At 56.5% G+C, this 18426-nt stretch overlaps 1 protein-coding gene across 5 annotated transcripts in view; it reads right to left on the bottom strand.

The window, feature by feature from the left end:
• PDE4A (phosphodiesterase 4A) overlaps window positions 1–16781 on the bottom strand; it is a 36298-nt gene extending 19517 nt beyond the window's left edge. Inside the window, exon 1 of one of the 5 annotated variants that reach the window (XM_032627392.1) lies at window positions 16441–16781. In XM_032627392.1, coding sequence (XP_032483283.1) covers window positions 16441–16760 — 320 coding nt within the window. In that variant the 5' untranslated portion in view covers window positions 16761–16781. Of the gene's footprint in view, window positions 1–6651; window positions 6844–7611; window positions 7654–8154; window positions 8514–13341; window positions 13517–16440 lie in introns of those variants that run through there. The other 4 variants (XM_032627396.1, XM_032627393.1, XM_032627395.1 and 1 more) reach the window with 4 other exon arrangements.
• Window positions 16782–18426: the final 1645 nt, after the last annotated feature.

The following is an 18426-nucleotide window of genomic DNA, read 5'->3' as shown; positions in this document are numbered from 1 at the left end:
TAATAATGTCAAGATGTCCATACTACCCAAAGCAATCCACAGATTCAATGCCATCCCTATCAAAATTGCAACAATGTTCAGGACTTCCCGGGTGATGCAGTGGTTAAGAATCCACCTGCCAATGCAGGGGACACAGGTTCGATCTCTGGTCCGGGAAGATCCCACATGCCGCAGAGCAGCTAAGGCCATGCGCCACAACTACTGAGGCTGAGCGCCACAACTACTGAAGCCCATGCACCTAGAGCCCGTGCACCACAACGAGAAGCCACCGCAATAAGAAGCCCGCACACCACAATGAAGAGTAGCCCCAACTCGCTGCAACTAAAGAAAGCCCGCGGGCAGCAACGAAGACCCAATGCAGCCAATAAATAAATAAGTAAATGAAAAAAAAATAATAAAAAAATCCCAACAATGTTCTTTGTAGAAAAAAAATAATCCATCCTAGCATTCATATGGAATCTCAAGGAACCTGAAGAGCCAAAACAACCTTGGAAAAGAAGAACAAAGTTGGGGGACTCACACTTCCTGATTTCAAAACTTATTACAAAAAAAAAAAAAACTTATTACAAAGCACAGTAATCAAAACAGTGTGGTACTGTATAAGACAGATGTATAGACCAATGGAATAGAATAGAGAGCCCAGAAATAAACCCTCACATACATGTGGTCAGATCATTTTCAACAAGGGAGACAAGACCATTCAATGGAGAAAGGACAGTCTTTTTAACAAATGGTGCTGGGAAAACTGGTTATCCTCTTACAAAAGAATGAAGTTGGAACCTTACCTTACTCCATATACAAAAATTAACCCCAACTAGATCAAAGACCTAAACATGAGGGCTAAAACTATAAAACTCTTAGAAGCTTCATGACATTGGATTTGGCAGTGATTTCTTGGATATGACATCAAAAGTACAGGCAACAGAATAAAAAATTGGAGTTCATCAAAGTTAAAAACCTTTGTTCATCAAAAGACACTACTCAGGGGCTTCCCTAGTGGTGCAGTGGTTAAGAATCCGCCTGCCAATAGAGGGGACACGGGTTCGAGCCCTGGTATGGGAAGATCCCACGTGCCTTGGAGCAACTAAGCCCGTGCGCCACAACTACTGAGCCCGCGTGCCACAACTACTGAAGCCCGCACACCTAGAGTCTGAGCTCCGCAACAAGAGAAGCCACCGCAATGAGAAGCCCTTGCGCCGCAACGAAGAGTAGCCCCTGCTCACCGCAACTAGAGAAAGCTGGCGCGCAGCAATGAAGACCCAACGCAGCCAAAAAACAAAAAAAAAAAAAAGAAAGAATAAATAAAAATAAATTAAAAAAAAGAAAAAGACACTATTCAGGGAGTGAAAAGGTAATCCACAGAATGGGAGAACATTTCTTTTTTTTGCGGTATGCGGGCCTCTCACCGTTGGGGCCTCTCCCACCGCGGAGCACAGGCTCCGGACGCGCAGGCTCAGCGGCCATGGCTCACGGGCCCAGCCGCTCCACGGCATGTGGTCTCTTCCCGGACTGGGGCACGAACCCGTGTCCCCTGCATCGGCAGGCGGACTCTCAACCACTGCGCCACCAGGGAAGCCCCAGGAGAACATTTTTTTAAATAGTTTTGTTTGTTTGTTTGTTTGCTTGTTTTTGCCCGCACCACGGGGCATGCAGGATCTTAGTTCCCCGACCAGGGATTGAACCTGCGCACCCTGCAGTGGAAGCGTGGAGTCTTAACCACTGGACCACCAGGGAAGTCCCGGGAGAACGTTTTTGCAGATCTCATATTTGACAAGGGATTAATGTTCTAGACTATATAAAGAACTCCTAAAACTCAACAACAACAACAACAACAAAACAAACAACCCAATTAAAAAGTGGGAGGGAATTCCCTGGTGGTCCAGTGGTTAGAACTCCGTGCTCTCACTGCTGAGGGCCTGGGTTTGATCCCTCGTTGCGGAACTAAGATCCCACAAGCCACGTGCGTGGCAAAAAAAAAAAAAAAAATGGGAAAAGCACTTAAATAAACATTTCTTCACAGAAGATATACAGATGGACAATAAACATGAGAAGATGCTCAACACCACTGGTCATTAGGGAAATGCAAATCAAAACCCCAATGAGAGGGACTTCCCTGATGGCGCAGTGGTTAAGAATCCGCCTGCCAGTGCAGGGGACACGGGTTTGATCCCTGGTCCGGGAAGATCCCACGTGCCACAGAGCAACTAAGCCCGTGTGCCACAACTACTGAGCCTGCGCTCTAGAGCCCGCGAGCCACAACTAGTGAGCCTGCATGCCATAACTACTGAAGCCTATGCACCTAGAACCCATGCTGCACAATAAGAGAAGCCACCACAATGAGAAGCCCACGCACTGCAATGAAGAGTAGCCCCCGATCACCACAACTAGAGAAAGCCCGCGTGCAGCAACGAAGACCCAACGCAGCCAAATATAAATAAACTTATATAAAGAGAAATCCCGGGGCTTCCCTCGTGGCTCAGTGATTGAGAGTCTGCCTGCCGATGCAGGGGACACGGGTTCGTGCCTCGGTCCGGGAAGATTCCACATGCCGCGGAGCGGCTGGGCCCGTGAGCCATGGCCGCTGAGCCTGCGCGTCTGGAGCCTGTGCTCCGCAACGGGAGAGGCCACAACAGTGAGAGGCCTGCGTACCGCAGAAAAAAAAAAAAAAAAGAAATCCCAATGAGATACCACTGCATACCCATCAGGATAGCTATTATTAAAAAAAAAAAAAAAAAAAAAAAGGAAAATAATAAGTGTTGGGGAGCACGTGGAGGAATCAGAATACTTGTGCGCTGCTGGTAGGAATACAAAATGGTGAAGCCAGTGCGGAAAAGAGTTTGGCAGCTCCTCAAAAACTTAAGTACAGAATTACCACGTGATCCAGCAAAGCTAACTCCTCAGTATGTACACCCCAAGGAACTGAATGGCAGGACTCCAACAGATACTTGTACACCAATGTTCCTAGCGGCATTATTTACAACAGCCAAAAGGTAGAAACAACTCAAATGCCCATTAATGGGTGAATAAAGAAAATGTGATATATATATATACAATAAAATATTACTCAGCCTTAAAAAGAAAGGAAATTCTGCATGTTTCAACATGAATGAACCTTGAAAACATTACGCTAAATGAAATACGCCAGACACGAAAGGACAAATATTGTACAATTCTGCTGACATGAGGTCCCTAGAGGAGTCAAATTCATAGAAACAGAAAGTAAAATGGTGGGTGCCAGGGGCTGAGGGAGTGGGAATGGGGAGTTAGTGTTTAATGGGGACAGAGTTTCAGCTTAGGAAGATGAAAAAATCCTGGAAATGGATGGTGGTGATGGTTGCAGAACAATGTGGTCGTACTTAGTGACTGAATTGTACACTCAAGTTAAAATGGTAAATTTTATTATGCATATCTTACACAATTAAAAAAAACCCTTATGCAATATATACTAAAAAGGCTGAATTTTGGGAATTACCTGGCAGTCCAGTGGTTAGGACTCTGCGCTTACACTGCCAGGGCCCTGGTTTGATCCCTGGTCGCAGAACTAAGATCCCACAAGCTGCACAGCACAGCCAAAAACAAGGTGAATTTTACTTTATGTTAATTTTTTAAAGTAAATTTAAAAAAAACACAAAACACTCAGGGACTTCCCTGGTGGCGCAGTGGTTAAGAATCCGCCTGCCAATGCAGGGAACACGGGTTCGAGCCCTGGTCTGCGAAGATACCACATGCCATGGAGCAACTAAGCCCGTGAGCCACAACTACTGAGCCTGCGTGCCTAGAGCTTGTGCTCCATAACAAGAGAAGCCACCACAGTGAGAAGCCCCTGCACTGCAACGAAGAGTAGCCCCCGCTCGCCGCAACTAGAGAGAAAGCCCGCACGCAGCAACGAGGACCAAATGCAGCCAAAAAAAAAAAAAAAACCACGCTCAGGAATGAAAATACTCTTAGATCATGAGCTTGGGCCTTTGATGATAATGCCCATTTATTAAGCACCTGCTGTGTACTGGGTGCCAGGTTAGATCCTTTAAGCTTATAGTAATAATAATAAGATATTTATTCAGTATCTGCTGTGTGCCTAGCACTATCAAAGTGCTTTGTACACGTGAACCCAATGAGGTCTCCCACTAACTCTGTGAGTTGGGTTCTGTTAACGTCCTGGGTCAACGAGGAGGCGGAGGTGCAGAGAGGCAGCGAGGGGTTGGTGGCCTTGCTGCCTGCGAACCATGTCCTGTCTCCCAAGGCCCAGCCTGGGTGTTTTGGCTCTGCTGAGTGCCCCTGTGGAGGGGAGAGGAACATAGTTCCATACTGAGGACCTCAACCCCGCCCCAGGAACTGAAGCCACAGTTCGTTGGGTGAAGGTGAGACCCAAGTCCAGAGGGCGCCCGACTAGCCTTGCGGGCAGATCCTGCAGCCCCAGGGGACTCAGCTCACGTAAGCAGGAGCCCAGAGGCCGGGATGGGAAGAGGAGGCTCCCTGGGGCCCTGCTGTTTGTGCTTCCAGGAGCGAATGTCCCCTGGGCTGTGGAAGGGCAGAGGAGAATCGGGCCTGTTGAACTGCAGCCTGAGTGTGTGTCTTTGTGTGTGTGTGTGTGTGTGTGTGTTTATGGGGGTGGGGTCTCAGCTACCCCTCAGAACCAAACCCCAGAGCTGTGGGAACTCACCCCTCCCTGACGTGCCACTGCTCAGCGTGGCCAAAGTCAGGCTGGAGGCTGTTCCAGCAATGTCCCAATGGGACCTGAAGCCACAAATCAGAGTCAAGGGCAGCCGACATCACAACCACACACCCAGACACTTCATCACAAAGGAAACGACTTGCCCAAGGCTCCCCTTTGGACAGGCTGACCACTTGATGGCATTCTCAGTTGAAGCTGCTACCTGCCTCCACCCCTCTGGGGCCCCGAGGCCTGCCCACCTGGGCTCCCAGAGCATCAGATTGGGCCTCTGCAGAACTGTGCAGCCTAGGGGCAGATCCAGGCTTCAGAGAGTTCTGGGAAAGAAACAAGCAGGGGAGTGGGGGTGGCCAGGAAAGGGGACACATCCCAGTTGGTAAAGATCGTAACAATGAGAGTAGCCAGCTGCTACTGACGGTCACATGCTAGGCACTCTGCTATCCCTGGCTGTGTACTGATGCCCCATTTTCCAGAGAAAGAAACTGAGGCACAAACGGGATGAGTAACTTGGCTAGTGGTAAAGCCAGGATTTGAACCAGGGCAGCCAGGCTACAAGGCTGCCCAGTAAATCACTGGGTGTCCGTCTCCCCCAGGCAGGCCTGGCATCTCCCTGGGCTCCCTGCCCCACTCCACCTGACTGCCTCGTAGGAGGTGCCAAGCAGGCTTCATGGAAAGGCCTGGCATTTGCTTTGTGAAGGTCACACGGAGGTTGGGGGCGGGCGCTGGTGTGTGTCTGCCAGGAGGGCGCAGGGTGCCAGGTGACACGGCAGTTTGTGGGGCTGGGTGTGCAAGGAGGGTCTGTGTGTGTGTGAGTCGGGGTGTGTGTGCACGCTCAGGAGCCCCTGTGTGCATATAGTGTGGATTTGTGTGTGTGTGTGTGTGTGAGCGGGGTCTGGGTGTTGGTGGTGCCTGTGTGTATCTGTGTATCTATGTCTGTGTCTGTGGTCTGTATGACCTTGGGAGAGGGTACCTGTGTGCTGCACATGGGCCCTGACTCCTCAGTGGGTATGAGGTTGAAAGCTCCTGTGTGTGGCCATGTGCAGGTGGGAATCGGGCCTGGGTGTGTGTTGCAGTGATAGTGTGTACCTGGGGTCAGCGCAGTGTATGCGAGGCTGTGTGAGACCAGGGTTTCTGTGGTGTTTGTCACCATGGCCATGGGTCACCTGTGGGGTTCTCTTTTTGGCCCCGTCAGCCAGAAGACCCATGCCTAGCACAGTACACACCAGGTGATCTCGATTACCCTGTGTGTGGGTGTGTCTGTGTTTGTGTCCTGTGTAGCTGCATATGTGGAGTGCATGTATCCATGTGGGAGAGCGTGTGCATGTCTGGGTGTCTGAAGGGGTTGGTGCAGGGGAGCAGGTACAAGGCTGGAGCACCCTGAGAATTCTGAGAACCTAAAGACCACTTCTCTGCCTCAGCGCTGTCCAGCTGATTCTAAATACCCCCCAGGAGTTCCAGCAGGAACCTCCTCCCCACCCCCACCCCAGCTTGGTTTTCATCCTGGCAGCCCCAGCAAGGAAGAAGGGGGGGTAAGGCTGGAGGCACTGAGCAGAGCAGGGCTGGAGGGACGTGGCTTGAGGCCAGTAGCCCGGGAGTGGAGCGTGGGTGATGCAGGACACCCATATTTGCTGCTACGGTGAATGCCAGAAGCCCAGATTTGGGGCACAAAGAGGGTTAAGGGATCCCATCTTGGGTAAGCAGGAAGGGGGCAGGACCCAGCACCCATTCTGGGGGGCACCACCTGCAGGAAGCCCTCAGCAGCATCCAGACAGTTTAGAGCCAGGGAAGGGGGTGAGGCTCCAGACCAGACAGACCCTGTAAACCACTTTGGGGATTCCCCGCAAGGCAGACTGCTCCCCCACCCTACACACACACACACACACACACACACACACACACACACACACACACACACACACACACACACACAGCAGCCAGAGCCCTCCGGTGGCAAAGGAGGGGACTGGCCGGGGGCCACCCACCTGACAAATCTGCCTGGAGGGTACCAACAGGTGTCCTCGTCGCTGAAGGAGAAGTGGACCAGGGACTCAGGGCCCGCGGGGGGCAGTGCCAGGGCAGGGGGCCGGGGTCGGGCCCGGGGTGCTGCACTGGAGCGCATGAGTGCCAAGCACCGTCGGGGCGCGCATGGGGACGGCTGCACGGTGGTGTGGCGCGCACTGCTCTCCAGGCCCTAGGTGTCTGCAGCCGCCGCCGGCGCCGCCTCCACACCCGCCCTCCCGGTGACCCCCCGCCCCCAGGGACGGCCCCGGGCGTTCGGGCACCCCCCCCCACCCCCGTCCGCAGCGCCTGGGCGGGCTCTGCGCCTGCCTCCTCCTGCGGGGGCCCTGCGGAACTCTGCGCATACTTCCCGCCTGCCTCCCTTCCCCCGGGCCTCGGAGGGTGCCCCGGGCTCCGGTTTCCCGGGTTCCGAGCCCTCCCCTGGCCCCGCCTTTTCCACCCCTTCCCTGACGTCGAGCTGGGCCCCCTGGAGGTCTCCGAACGCCGTGCGTCCTGCGTGGGGGAACGACTTGCCAGCGGGCGCAGTGTGGGGTCCGGTGACAAAAACCCGGGGGAGGGATGATGGATGCGGGGGAGGTGGAGCTGGGGGCGTGGGGGCGGCGTAACAGAGACAGCAGAGGCAGAGGTGAAGACAGCGACACCGAGAGAAACCGGAGACAGGCACTGATTTCCCCACACACACACTCTTCCCGACCCCACGCGGGCCTCCCAGGGGCCTCGACCCCTCCTCCTTATCTCTTCCCGCCCCGATCTCGTCCCCAAATCCGGACGCGGGCCCGCGTACTGTCCCTGCAGTGCCCTCTCTCAGCCTGTGTCTCCGGTCTCAGGTTCTAAACAAGTGCACGCGGAGAGTATCGAGGAGAAGGGCAACCAGAGGACCTCTCCGGGCTCCGGAGAAGTCCCCGAAGCCAGCCCGTGCCTACCTCCGGGCCGCCAACCTCCGTTTCCAAGATAAACGGACACTGGAAAGCCAGACCGGATGTGGCCTCCAGGCTCCTCACCCCCAAGCTGCCCGCCCCCGCGGCCCACCCCGGGTCTGGCCAGGAAGGGAACTTCCATTTGCCCTCCTTGCTCGGCGCACGCGGTAATATTCCAGTGCCTCCTGGCAAGGCAACCCCCAGAGGGCAGCGCTGGCCCCATTTCACAGGCCTGTGGACTAAGGATAACACAACTGAACACACGTCCCCACATCACCCTGGATGGCAGGTTGGCTTCACTCCCCCAAAGCCTGACCGCAGCTTCAGGTCTGCACAGGAAGTGGGAGGAACATAGCGTTTATTGAGCGCCTACTGCATGCCTTATCAGATGTCTCCACAGCAACCCTGGCGAGCAGACTTGATTTTTATCGCTGCCCTGTGACGTTAGAAAACAAGTGAGGCTGACAGAGCCAGCTACGAACCCCAGACCCTGGCGCGCGCCTGATGGCCAGGGGGGACTCGAACCCACAGCCACCAGCGCGCACTTACCCGGCCCACACCTGGCGACCGAAATCCTGAAAGCCACGGAGAAGCCGAAGGCGCCTGCGGAAAGTTGGGGACGGGCTGGCAAAGAAGACAGGCGAGGAAGGTGGTGAACGTGGGCGGCGGGGCGCGCGCAGGGCCGGGGGCTCGGGCAGGAACGCCTCGTCCTCGGTGGCCGCCGCTGCCGCCGCCGGGAAGGCCTCCAGCTGCAGTTCGGGTATGCGGCCCAGGCCGCGCGGCCGCGCCATGACTTCGGCGCAAGGCGCGGGTGGGGGGGCCGCAGGGCGGCCCAGCCTCGGCGGGCGCTGGGGAACAGCGCCGCCCGCCCCGCGCGGCCCACACAGGCCGGCCGCCCTACCCGCGGGCCCACGGGCCCCTCCCCTCCCGGCCGCCTCGGCCCTTCCGGCTACGCGCTGGGGCCGCCCCTGGGGCGGGGCGGGCCGGGGCCCCCACGCGCCGCGGTGGGGACACCCCACAGACGCCAGGGGCCCCCAGCAGTCCCTCTGCCGTCCTCACAATCGCCGGAAGCATCTCTACAAACACCTGGAATGCCCCCAGATCTCTGGGGTGCTCTCACACACACACAGCCTCCACGATGTTGAGAGGTACTACAGACCTCAGGGTCATCCCCAGAGTCCCTCAGACTTAGATCTCCACAATCCTAAGGAGTGCCCCTACTATCCCTGAGCTGTCCTCACACAACCCAGAGGTACCCCCCAAATCCATGGGTTCCCCCATAAAACCCAAAGGTGCTCTGAGAGGCTCCCATAGACACCAGACACTCTCACAGCTCCCCAGATGTCCCCTCATTGTTACTGAAACATGCCCACAGACTCCAGGGGCACCCCAACAATCCCAGGATGCACCCACAAATGCCAGAGGTGCTCTGAGAGTCCACGAGAAACCCCTTCAGATCCCAGGACAACCACTATGTTTCCTCAGATGTCCGCCAAATCCCCCGGGGCAGTCCCACCATCTCTGAGTCATGCGGAGACCCTCCGAACACCCCAAGAATCCCCCACAGCCACAGAGCATTCCCACAGATCTCCGTGAGGGCCCCCCCAAATCCTAGGGTCCCTTAGAGGCCTCAGGAAGGCTTCCACAATCCCTCAGATCCCCTCCCCTAGTAGTTCCACAGCATTCCTGAGATGCCCCCAGAAGTGCAGAGAACCCAACATTACCTCAGGGGTGCCTTAGGACTCAGGGGACATTCCCATAACCATGGGGATGCCACCAAAATCCTGGGGTGCCCCCCACAGATCCCAGGGGCACAACTAGATTCCTCCACAGCTCCTAAGACAGGCCTACAACCCTAGGCTACCCCCAGAATCCAAGATGTACTCACAATCCTTGGGGCACCCCCAGAATGCCCCCCACAGGCTCTGAGACATGCCTTATAAGTCTTAGACGCCCCTAGAAGCCTGGAGTGTGCTCACAGCCCCCTAGACACTCCTAAGAATCCCCCAGTCCTCCCACTACTTAGCATCCCTGAGGCACCTCTTAGAATTGGGGGCCCCACAGCTCATGAGGTGGCTCCAAGAACCCAACCTCCCCTCAGCACTGACTTCTGTGGGGTCCAGTGGTGGTGACTCTGCATGCCCAGCCACTGTGACTTTGTGGGGGGCATATTATCCCCTCTCACAGATGGGGAAACTGAGACTCAGAGAGATGAAGATCCTTGAATAAAGTCAGCTAGCTAGTTATAATTCCAGAGCCTATCCCTCCTGTCTACAGCTCTCTGGGGTTAGGGAAGGGGGAGAAACTTGTTTAAAATAAGAAAATGGGGCAAATCTCTACTTTAAATCTAAATTGCCTCTGTGAATATCTTTCCCTCTCTACCTGTTGGCTCCCATGTCAAGGGGCCCAAAGTTGGATGACCTAGGCTTGAGTCCGGCCTCCGGCGCTTCTTATTCATTTGACCTTGACCCAGTCACTTCATTTCACTGAGCCTCAGTTTTCTTACCTGTAAAATGGGTAAAATAACACTACAGACCTCATGGATGGACACATAAAAGGCTCAGAAAAGTGTCTGTACACTTTTCACTGAATGTTAGGACTAATTCTCAGGACAAGTGGTCCTAGCAGCTGCTAGGGCCTATACCTGAAGATTCCCCAACCACAGCAGCAAGGCTCCTGGCTGGCTGCACCAAAGTTTGTTACCAAGTCCAAGCTTGTACTGCTTGCCACACGACAGGCCACTAAATTGAGTGCTAAGTTATTGGGGCAAGGAATAGTGACTTTATTCGGAAAGCCAGAAGACCGAGAAGATGGTGGACTCATGCCCCAAAGAACTATCTAGTTACGATTATTATTATTGGACAAAACATTTATGGAGAGCTTATAATGTGCAAGCCATGCACTAGACAGAGGATACAGATGCTGGTTGATGATGATAAAGATGACATAGCAGCTAACCTTCAGAATGCTTCCTGTGCATTTACCGCCTCTAGCTATGATCTCATTTAATTCTCACAAAATGCCCATCAAGTGACATTATTGTCCCATTTTACAGATGGGTAAAACTGAGTCTTGGAGAGAAACAATCTGCTCAAGGTCACAGAGCCAATGAGTGGCTGAGCCAGGCTCCAGACCAGTGGTTGTCTCCTTTTATTTCACGATAATCCCCCCGAGTGCCTTTTTAGATGCTCCCTTCCCCACCCACCCCCAAGTTGCCTCCTTCATGAAATGTTAATGCCATAGATATGCTGTATATCCATTTATGTACTGGGTGTTTATCTGGGCTTTATACATAAAAGTAAGCTTTTTTTCACACCTCCATCCCAAGAACCAAATTTCACCCCGTTGGAGGTGATGTCGCCTTGTTGGGAATGCAGGGCTTCCCAACCTTAGCACCATTGACATTTAGCACCAGATGATCCTTTGTCCTGGGGGGCAGTCCTGTGAGATAGTAGCAGTGGCAGAATCCCTGGCTCCTCCCCACTAGATGCCAGTAGCACCCCCTCAGTCGCGATGACTAAAATGTCTCCAGCCATTGCCACATGTTCCCTGGGGGGCAGAATTGCCCCTGGTTGAGAACTGTTGCTCTAAACCCACTAAGACCCATGCCCTGGCCACCGGTACCCCTCAGTCTAGGTACAAACAGAAAAGAAGGGCATTTGTATTTACCTGCCCTCAGGGTTCCCTGCATTGTTTTGCTGATTCCTCACATCAGACTTTGGGAATAGGGTTCATACTAGACCCATTTCAGAGATGGGGAAGCTGAGGCCCAGAGAGGGAAGTGACTTGGTCAGGGTCACTCAGCCTGGAAGGAGCACAGTTCGATTATGAGTTGATTATTATTTTTTTTTTTTCCGTGACACATGACTTGCAGGATCTTAATTCCTCAACCAGGGATTGAATCCCGGCAGTGAGAGCGCCGAGTCCTAACCACCAGGGAATTCTCTCGATTACGAGTTGAGTTGTCTGACTTCAGAGACTGGAATTCTGGCCCAAAGGGCCTTCACGGTTCAGTTGCCTTCCGGCCCCCTGAAGTCAGATATAAACTGAGGTCTAAAGCCAGCCCTGACCATGATCTACAAGGCCCTACATGAGCTGCCCCATCACCTCCATGCCCCATTTCCTTCCAGCACCCCTTGCTCACTCTGTCCCAGTCACACTTGCCTCCCTGCTTTTCCTCCAACATATGAGACAGGTTCCCACCTCAGAACCTCTGCACCTGCTATTCCCTCTGCTTGTCAACCTCATCCTTCAGACACCCACATAGCATCTTCTCTCACTTCATTTAGGTCTCTCCTCAAATGTCACCTCCTCAGAGAGGCATTCCCTGACCTCAAGGTCCCTCTTTTCTTCACATCCCATGCGTCACCATCTAAAATTATTGAATGCCTTTCCTTATTTCTTCCTCACTCACTAGTCTGAGAACTCCAGGATGGCGGGAACTGGGTCCATTTCAGTCTTCACCACAGCTCGAAGATGTTCAATCAATGTTTTTTGTTTTTTTATTTCTGGATTTTTTTGGCCGCGATGTAGGGCATGCAGGATCTTAGTTCCCCAACCAGGGATCGAACCCACGCCCCCTGCAGTGGAAACGCCAAGTCTTAACCACTGTCTTAACCACTGGACTGCCAGGGAAGTCCCACTCAATCAATGTTTTTGGAATGAATGGCCCTGTTGCAGATGAGGAAACTGAGGCTCAGACAGGTGAATTCCTTTCCCAAGGTCACACAGCAAGTCAAGGGCAAAGGCTGGATTTGGGCTCTTACTCAGGAGTGAAAACAGTGGGCTCAGATGCCCCCCAAAACTCTGCCCTCACCCTGCCGATCTGCAGTTCTCCCAGGCCCAAAGCCCTAGTTTCCTGCAACTCAGAGGAGCTTGCAGTCCATCTGTTACTGCTGAAAGACGGGGCACCCTGGCAGCCAGAACCCGGGTTTGTGGTTTGGGGGACGCCCCCTTTCGCTCTGCTGAGGAAGTGCATTTTGAGGAAGTGCAGTTCTCAAAACAACAGCTTCTCGCTGCCCAGCCCCAATGTCGGCTATCTCAGCCTTACCGCAGCCCGGGGGGTGGGCAGATCTATTCAGCCCGGCTTTACTGATCAGGAAACTGAGGCCCAGAGAGGCATGATGCTGGCCCCAGGTCACACAGCGAGTCAGCGGACAGGGCTACAATCTGAATCTCACCCACTGGTCTGGAGTCGAGGAGACCTGGTTTTTAACTACAATTCTGCCCTTCCTTCCTCGCTGTGTGCCCTTAGGCAAATCACTTGTGTCTCGGTTTCCTCGGCAAGAATGGAAAGCCAAAGATGCCGGGAGTTAAAACGCAGGTTGGTGTTGGGAGGCCCTGGCCATGGGCATTAGCTTGGGCAAGTGCGCGCGGAGGCGAGACGGGAACTCCGCGTCCTCAACTTTTCCGCCAAGTTCCTCTCCATCCGCCAGGCGGCCGTCTCCACCACGCTCGGCTGAAGGTGGAGGATGGAGGTAGCGGCCTGGTACCAACCCCGGGTGGGCGAAGACCTCACCCGCAGCCTGCGGTCGGCCGGCCTGGCGCCCGCTGTCCGGAACGCTCAATAAACATGAAGTAATAATACGGGGCGCCGCGGCAGTGACGGCGGCGGCGACTTTGCTGGGGGACGAGAGTTCCGGAGGCAGGTCCGGACTCCGAGCGCACACTCAGCCTGTGCCTTTCTTGTCACCCAGCAGAGGGCGTGCGGAGGGAGGGGCGCGAGGAGAGACCTACCGCCGATACACACGCAGGGATGTGGGAGCGCCAGGGACTGGGGGAGGCGAAGACCCCAGTGGAGACCACGGGTCAGAGAGAGACCCCAGTCCGGCTGTATCCACGTCCTCCTGGGGCCAGGCAGAGCCTCCCTCGGTGGGGAGAGTCTGGGGGTTCAAAAGGGGTCGGTACGTTGGCCTCGCCCCCCAGTTCAGGCAAGTCTCCCCACCTCACCACCAGAGTCCTTCTCTTCTTCCATCTCCATCTGCCTTTTGACAGATCGTGGCGGTGCCGTGACTCAGCCCCACAGGGAGCCGGGAGCGCACGCTTTTACACCCCCAGGTCTGGAGGGGGGGTTCAGATGCCGTCTCAGACGTGGGGGGTGGGCAGTGCCCTCTCTTTGGAGGTTCCTGTGATTCAAGTCTGGAGGGCTCTCTGGATCCCCTTTCTGGTGGCTGCATGAACTCTAACGTGGATAGCACTGGAACCCCCTGTGTGTGCACCCTTTCTGGAGAACTGGGCTGGCAGAATGCTCATTCCGAAGGAGTGAGTTACCACGAGAGGCCTTTCAATTTCTCCTTCCTCCTTCTGCCTGGGGGTGGGGGGAGGATGCTGGCACCAGTGCCCTCCCTCCGGCCACAGCCACTGGAGGCTATGCAGGCCCACAGTGAAACAGAAACCTGAGCCCCTGTGGGGATGTGGTTGAGGTTCCTGTTTTTCCTTCCCACCCTACAGGAGCAGGGTCTACGGAGGGCCCACCTCCTCTCCCAAATTCGGGTCCCTGAGTGACTACCAAGCACTCGCTGTGTGAAGTCCTTTACACACATCCCCAATCTCACAGAACTCTCGAAATGACCCCCACAGGGCAGTGACAACAACAGCCTCACTTTACCGATGGGAAAACTGGGGCTCAGAGAGGGCAAGACACTTGTGCCAGGACACACAGGCATCAGATGGGACCTATGTTGGAATCTCAGCTCTGCCATTTCCTGGTTGTGTGAACTTGGGTAAGAAGGAGAAGGCGGGACTTCACTGGCAGTCCAGTGGTTAAGACTCCGCACTTAACACTGCAGGGAGCGCGGTTCAATCCCTGGTTAAGGGGAACTAAGATCCTGCATGCCATGTGGCGCAGCCAAAAAAAGGAGAAGGGACTTTGCCCCTCTGGGCCTCAGTTTACCTCACAGGTCACTAGGGATGAAGATGTGTGGAAAAGTCCCCGGCATGGAGCCCAAGAGTGAGCCATTATGAGATGGATCTCACGAAGATAATGATTGTCACTCAGCTACTGTCCCCAGAGAGTCAGCACCGCAGAGACCAGGGTAGGGGGAGTCCCTGGGGCCTAAAAAGGGACTAATGTCCAGTTCCTATTGGACCCCACCCCCCCTTGGGTCTCTCAGGACAGTGACCTGCGCCAGTTTGGTGCGCTGCCCCTGGTCTTGGCATTTCCTGTTGATTCTAGCTTTGTTTTCCTTCAGCCTCTCTCCAGTTCCCTGTGGGAAACAGCAGGCTGTGAGTGCTGGATCCGTGACATTTGCTTCCTGGGGGTGGGCAGGGGTGCTGGAGTGCCCCGAATGGAGGTGGGTGGGTGACCTGGAGGCTGTGGTGCCTGCTGGAGGTCCCCAGAGAGAGCTAAAATAGGAGGGTCCCAGCCTAGAAGGGCCTCCCTCAGGAACTCCAGGAGAGGCCTGAATCTGACTGTCCCAGGGGTGTTCCAAGTAGAGGGGCACCCATGGGAGCCAGGCAAAGCACTCAGTCAAAGCCATCAGTCACACATGTCACCAGGACACAAAGTCAGACCCCATCGGAACACTAGGTGGTTAGAGGGCAGCAAGTCAGGGAGTTGGGTGCACGCCCCGAAAGTGAGAGCACCAGCTCTCAGACACGGGGCACACAAGCAGCAGAGAACATTTCACAGTGTCTCAATCACAGTGTCCCCAGGAATAAAACATCACAGTGCCACCATCACTGCATCCCAGAAACACACGCTGTCACAACCACTGTCCTAGGAGCACACACAGTCACTCTGTGACAATCACCACATCCTACAGTCAGGGACACAATCACGATGTCCTGGGAGCACATAGAGCCATGCTGTCACAATCACAGTATTCCAGTAGCACACACAGTCATCCCACCACAGTCACAGCACCCCGGGGGCACACTCAGTCACCCAGCAAGATCACTGTGTCCCAGGACCACTCGATGTCACTGTCACAATCTCTGTCCCAGAAGCACACAGTCGCTTAGTCACAGTCCTGGGAGCACACAGTCAACATGTCACTAACTATACTCTCCTGGACACACACACAGTTATGCTGTCACAATCATAGGACCCCAGAACCCCAGACAGAGCATGCAGCCAAGGCAGCCACAGCTGGCCATCCCCAACAGCTGGAGCAAACCCAGGTCAATGAGAGGGTACCCAACTCACACTTCATCGCTAACACTGTTACCTAGGGAGCCAGGGTCTCCCTCACCCTGTGGTGGGACTGTGCACCCCCTGAACACTGTTCTCTCCCTCTGGGCAGCTACTGAACCCTAACACTCCTGCCCTGAGCGGGGGCTCTGACATAGCACACAGGCCCCCAACACAGGGCTCCCCCAAGAGGCCCTCTTTAGATTACTGACCCCAGCTGCAGGGCAAGTCCATGAATCCCGCTCCCAGTACAGTCCTCCCCACTCTAGAAGGACCCTGGGAGCACCCCAGCCTGCAGGAAGCATTGTGCTTCTAGCAGGCACCCCCTACAGACTGACCCCTAGGCCATCCCCAAACACAGTGAATCTAGCCCCGTCAAGTGGTACCCAGCCTAGTCACTGTCCTGCACTGTCACCGACGAAGGCTACAGACCCCTAAAGCTGCAACCCTCAACCAAGACCCCGTTAATAGCACACGCAGCGTGGCGCCCCCATAAATCATCTTCCATCTTCAGTAGGAAGTCTCGGGTACAGTGCACCACCGGGGGTCAGGTCCCAGACGCCCCCGCAGTAGAACTCCTCCCCCCAGCCCCGTCAGTCACACTGATCCCACCCGCATCACAGCGCCCCCACGCGGTCAGCGGGGCGAGTTGCGTCCTCTCTGCGCGCCTATCCGCTCCGCGCGCGTCCGCCGCGGAGTCTTACCGCCTGCAACTGCCTCCGCCCGCGCTGCCGCTGCCGGTGCCGGTGCCGTGAAAGGACGAGGGCCAGGACATGCGGGACGTGCGCAAGCCGGGCCGGTCGCCGGTGTCCACGGCGTCGGCGCGCTCTATGGGCCGGTGTGGCGGCCGCTCGGGCTCGGCGCGCTCCGCGCTGTCCGAGTAGCCGCGCTGCTGGATACGGATGGGGGTCCGCGGCTGCCGCCACAGGTGCTGGGGGGGCGGCTTCAGGGTGGCCTGGCCATCCCGGGGCCCTGGCAGAGACAGAGATAGGCTCCTCTCTGAGGGGACGGCCGGGGGCTCCATGGCCCCGGCCCCCACCTGCACACCAGGGGGCCCCGGCCTCTCCAAGCTGCACCCCGTTCAGCTGCGCGCGAGCTGACGCGCCCGGGGCCCCGCAAGTGCTCCTGGCCTCGGTGGGGCCATGGCGCCCCGGGGAGAGACCCGGGGGCGCTACGGGCCGATCGCCCCCGGGCCGGGCGCGGAGGCTTCCTGTCAGCGCCTGGCGCTCTGCTTGATGCGGGGCAGCGCTCTCCGCGCTCGGCGTCCCGCTCTGAGGCAGCCCCGGCTCCCCCGCCCCGTCCCGCCTCTCCCCGCCCCACGCCCGCCGCGGCTGTCAGCGCCACCCCCCTCCTCCTCCGTCCGGGCCAGTGGGGGGCAGCCACCCGAGGAGGGGGGCCCTTCCCGCCCACGCAGAGCCCCGCTCCCGGCGGGGAGGGGGCGCCGGAACTCAGCTCTCTCCGGGGCGCCCTGCCTTAGCCGCGGCGCACACGGCCACGAAGGAGTTAAACGGTTAATCCGCTCGTGAAGGAGACACCCGACTGGTTGCCGGTGTGTCAGTCAGTCCGTCCATCATGGTGGGGGCGGAGCCCAGTGCTGGCTTGTCCTCTTCGCTACCCCTGGCCAGGGGGAGCTTGTGGGAAGTGGTCCCGGTAACACGGATGCGGTCCCTGCAGCGGGCGGCGACGGTGTTCGGGGAATCTCCTGTTGGTGGGTCGGAGGACGGTGATGGTGTGTGTCCGGGGCGGGATGTGCGCGCACGTGGCCTCTTCCGAGGGATGTGTGTTTTCGGTGTCTGCTAGAAGTGTGTGTGCGCACGTGGTTGGCTGCTGCGGTCTGCCTGTTTACCTGGATTTCGCTGTGCGTGTATCTGCGTGTCTGAGGCTGAAGGAAGTGTGTGCACGTGTGCTGCCTGTTTGGAGGGTGTGTGCCTCTTACACGGTCTGTTCTGGTGGCCTGGGGTCTGTGCTTGTGTTCCCCCGCGATTGGGTGTGTACTGTGGTGGGTCCGCGGAGCTGTGCACTCGATTCAGCCTCTGTTGTTTGTGGTGTCTGAGGGAGTCCTTGTGTGTTGGTGTGTGTGTGTGGCCGGCCTGGGGCCACTCTGAGGTGTTACTGGGGTGTGTCCCTTCTGTGTGGCTCCAGGAGGACACCCCGGCTCTGATACCCCGACTGCCCGCCCACCGCTCTGTGTATCGCTGCTCCTTCTAAAGCGCTTCTGCAGCAGGTAAACTGAGGCAGGTCCCGGGCAGCCGCGGGACGCATCCCCGTGCCCTTTTCAGGCGAGTAAACAGCCGCGCCTCCTCCCCGCTGCCCCCGCCGGCAGAGCCCCCCTTCCGGCACCTAAATCGGGAGTCGCCGTGACTCACGCTCCCGCCTCCCCCAGCGCCGCGCTGAGCGCGAGCGAGCAGAGAGCTAGCGGAATCCGAGCGCCCTCCCTCTCCCCCGCCCCGACCCAGGCCGAGCACTGGTGTCGGTGGCTGCCGGGCGGGGGGCAGAGCACAACACACCAGTGGCCCGCCCCCGGCCGTTGCGCGCTCTGATTAACCAGCTTGGGTGCAAGTACGCGCAACCAGGCCCCGCCCCCGCGCGCCCCCCTCAAGGGCTCCCCCCGGGCAAGCCTTGCCGTCTGCCACCGCCCTCCCTCCGCACTGTTCTTATTGGAAAAAAAAAAACAACAAAGCCCGTCTCCA

The sequence above is a fragment of the Phocoena sinus genome, chromosome 3 (assembly GCF_008692025.1).
Source record: "Phocoena sinus isolate mPhoSin1 chromosome 3, mPhoSin1.pri, whole genome shotgun sequence".
Classification (NCBI taxonomy): domain Eukaryota; kingdom Metazoa; phylum Chordata; class Mammalia; order Artiodactyla; family Phocoenidae; genus Phocoena; species Phocoena sinus.
This window is presented reverse-complemented; position numbering and strand designations above follow the sequence as displayed.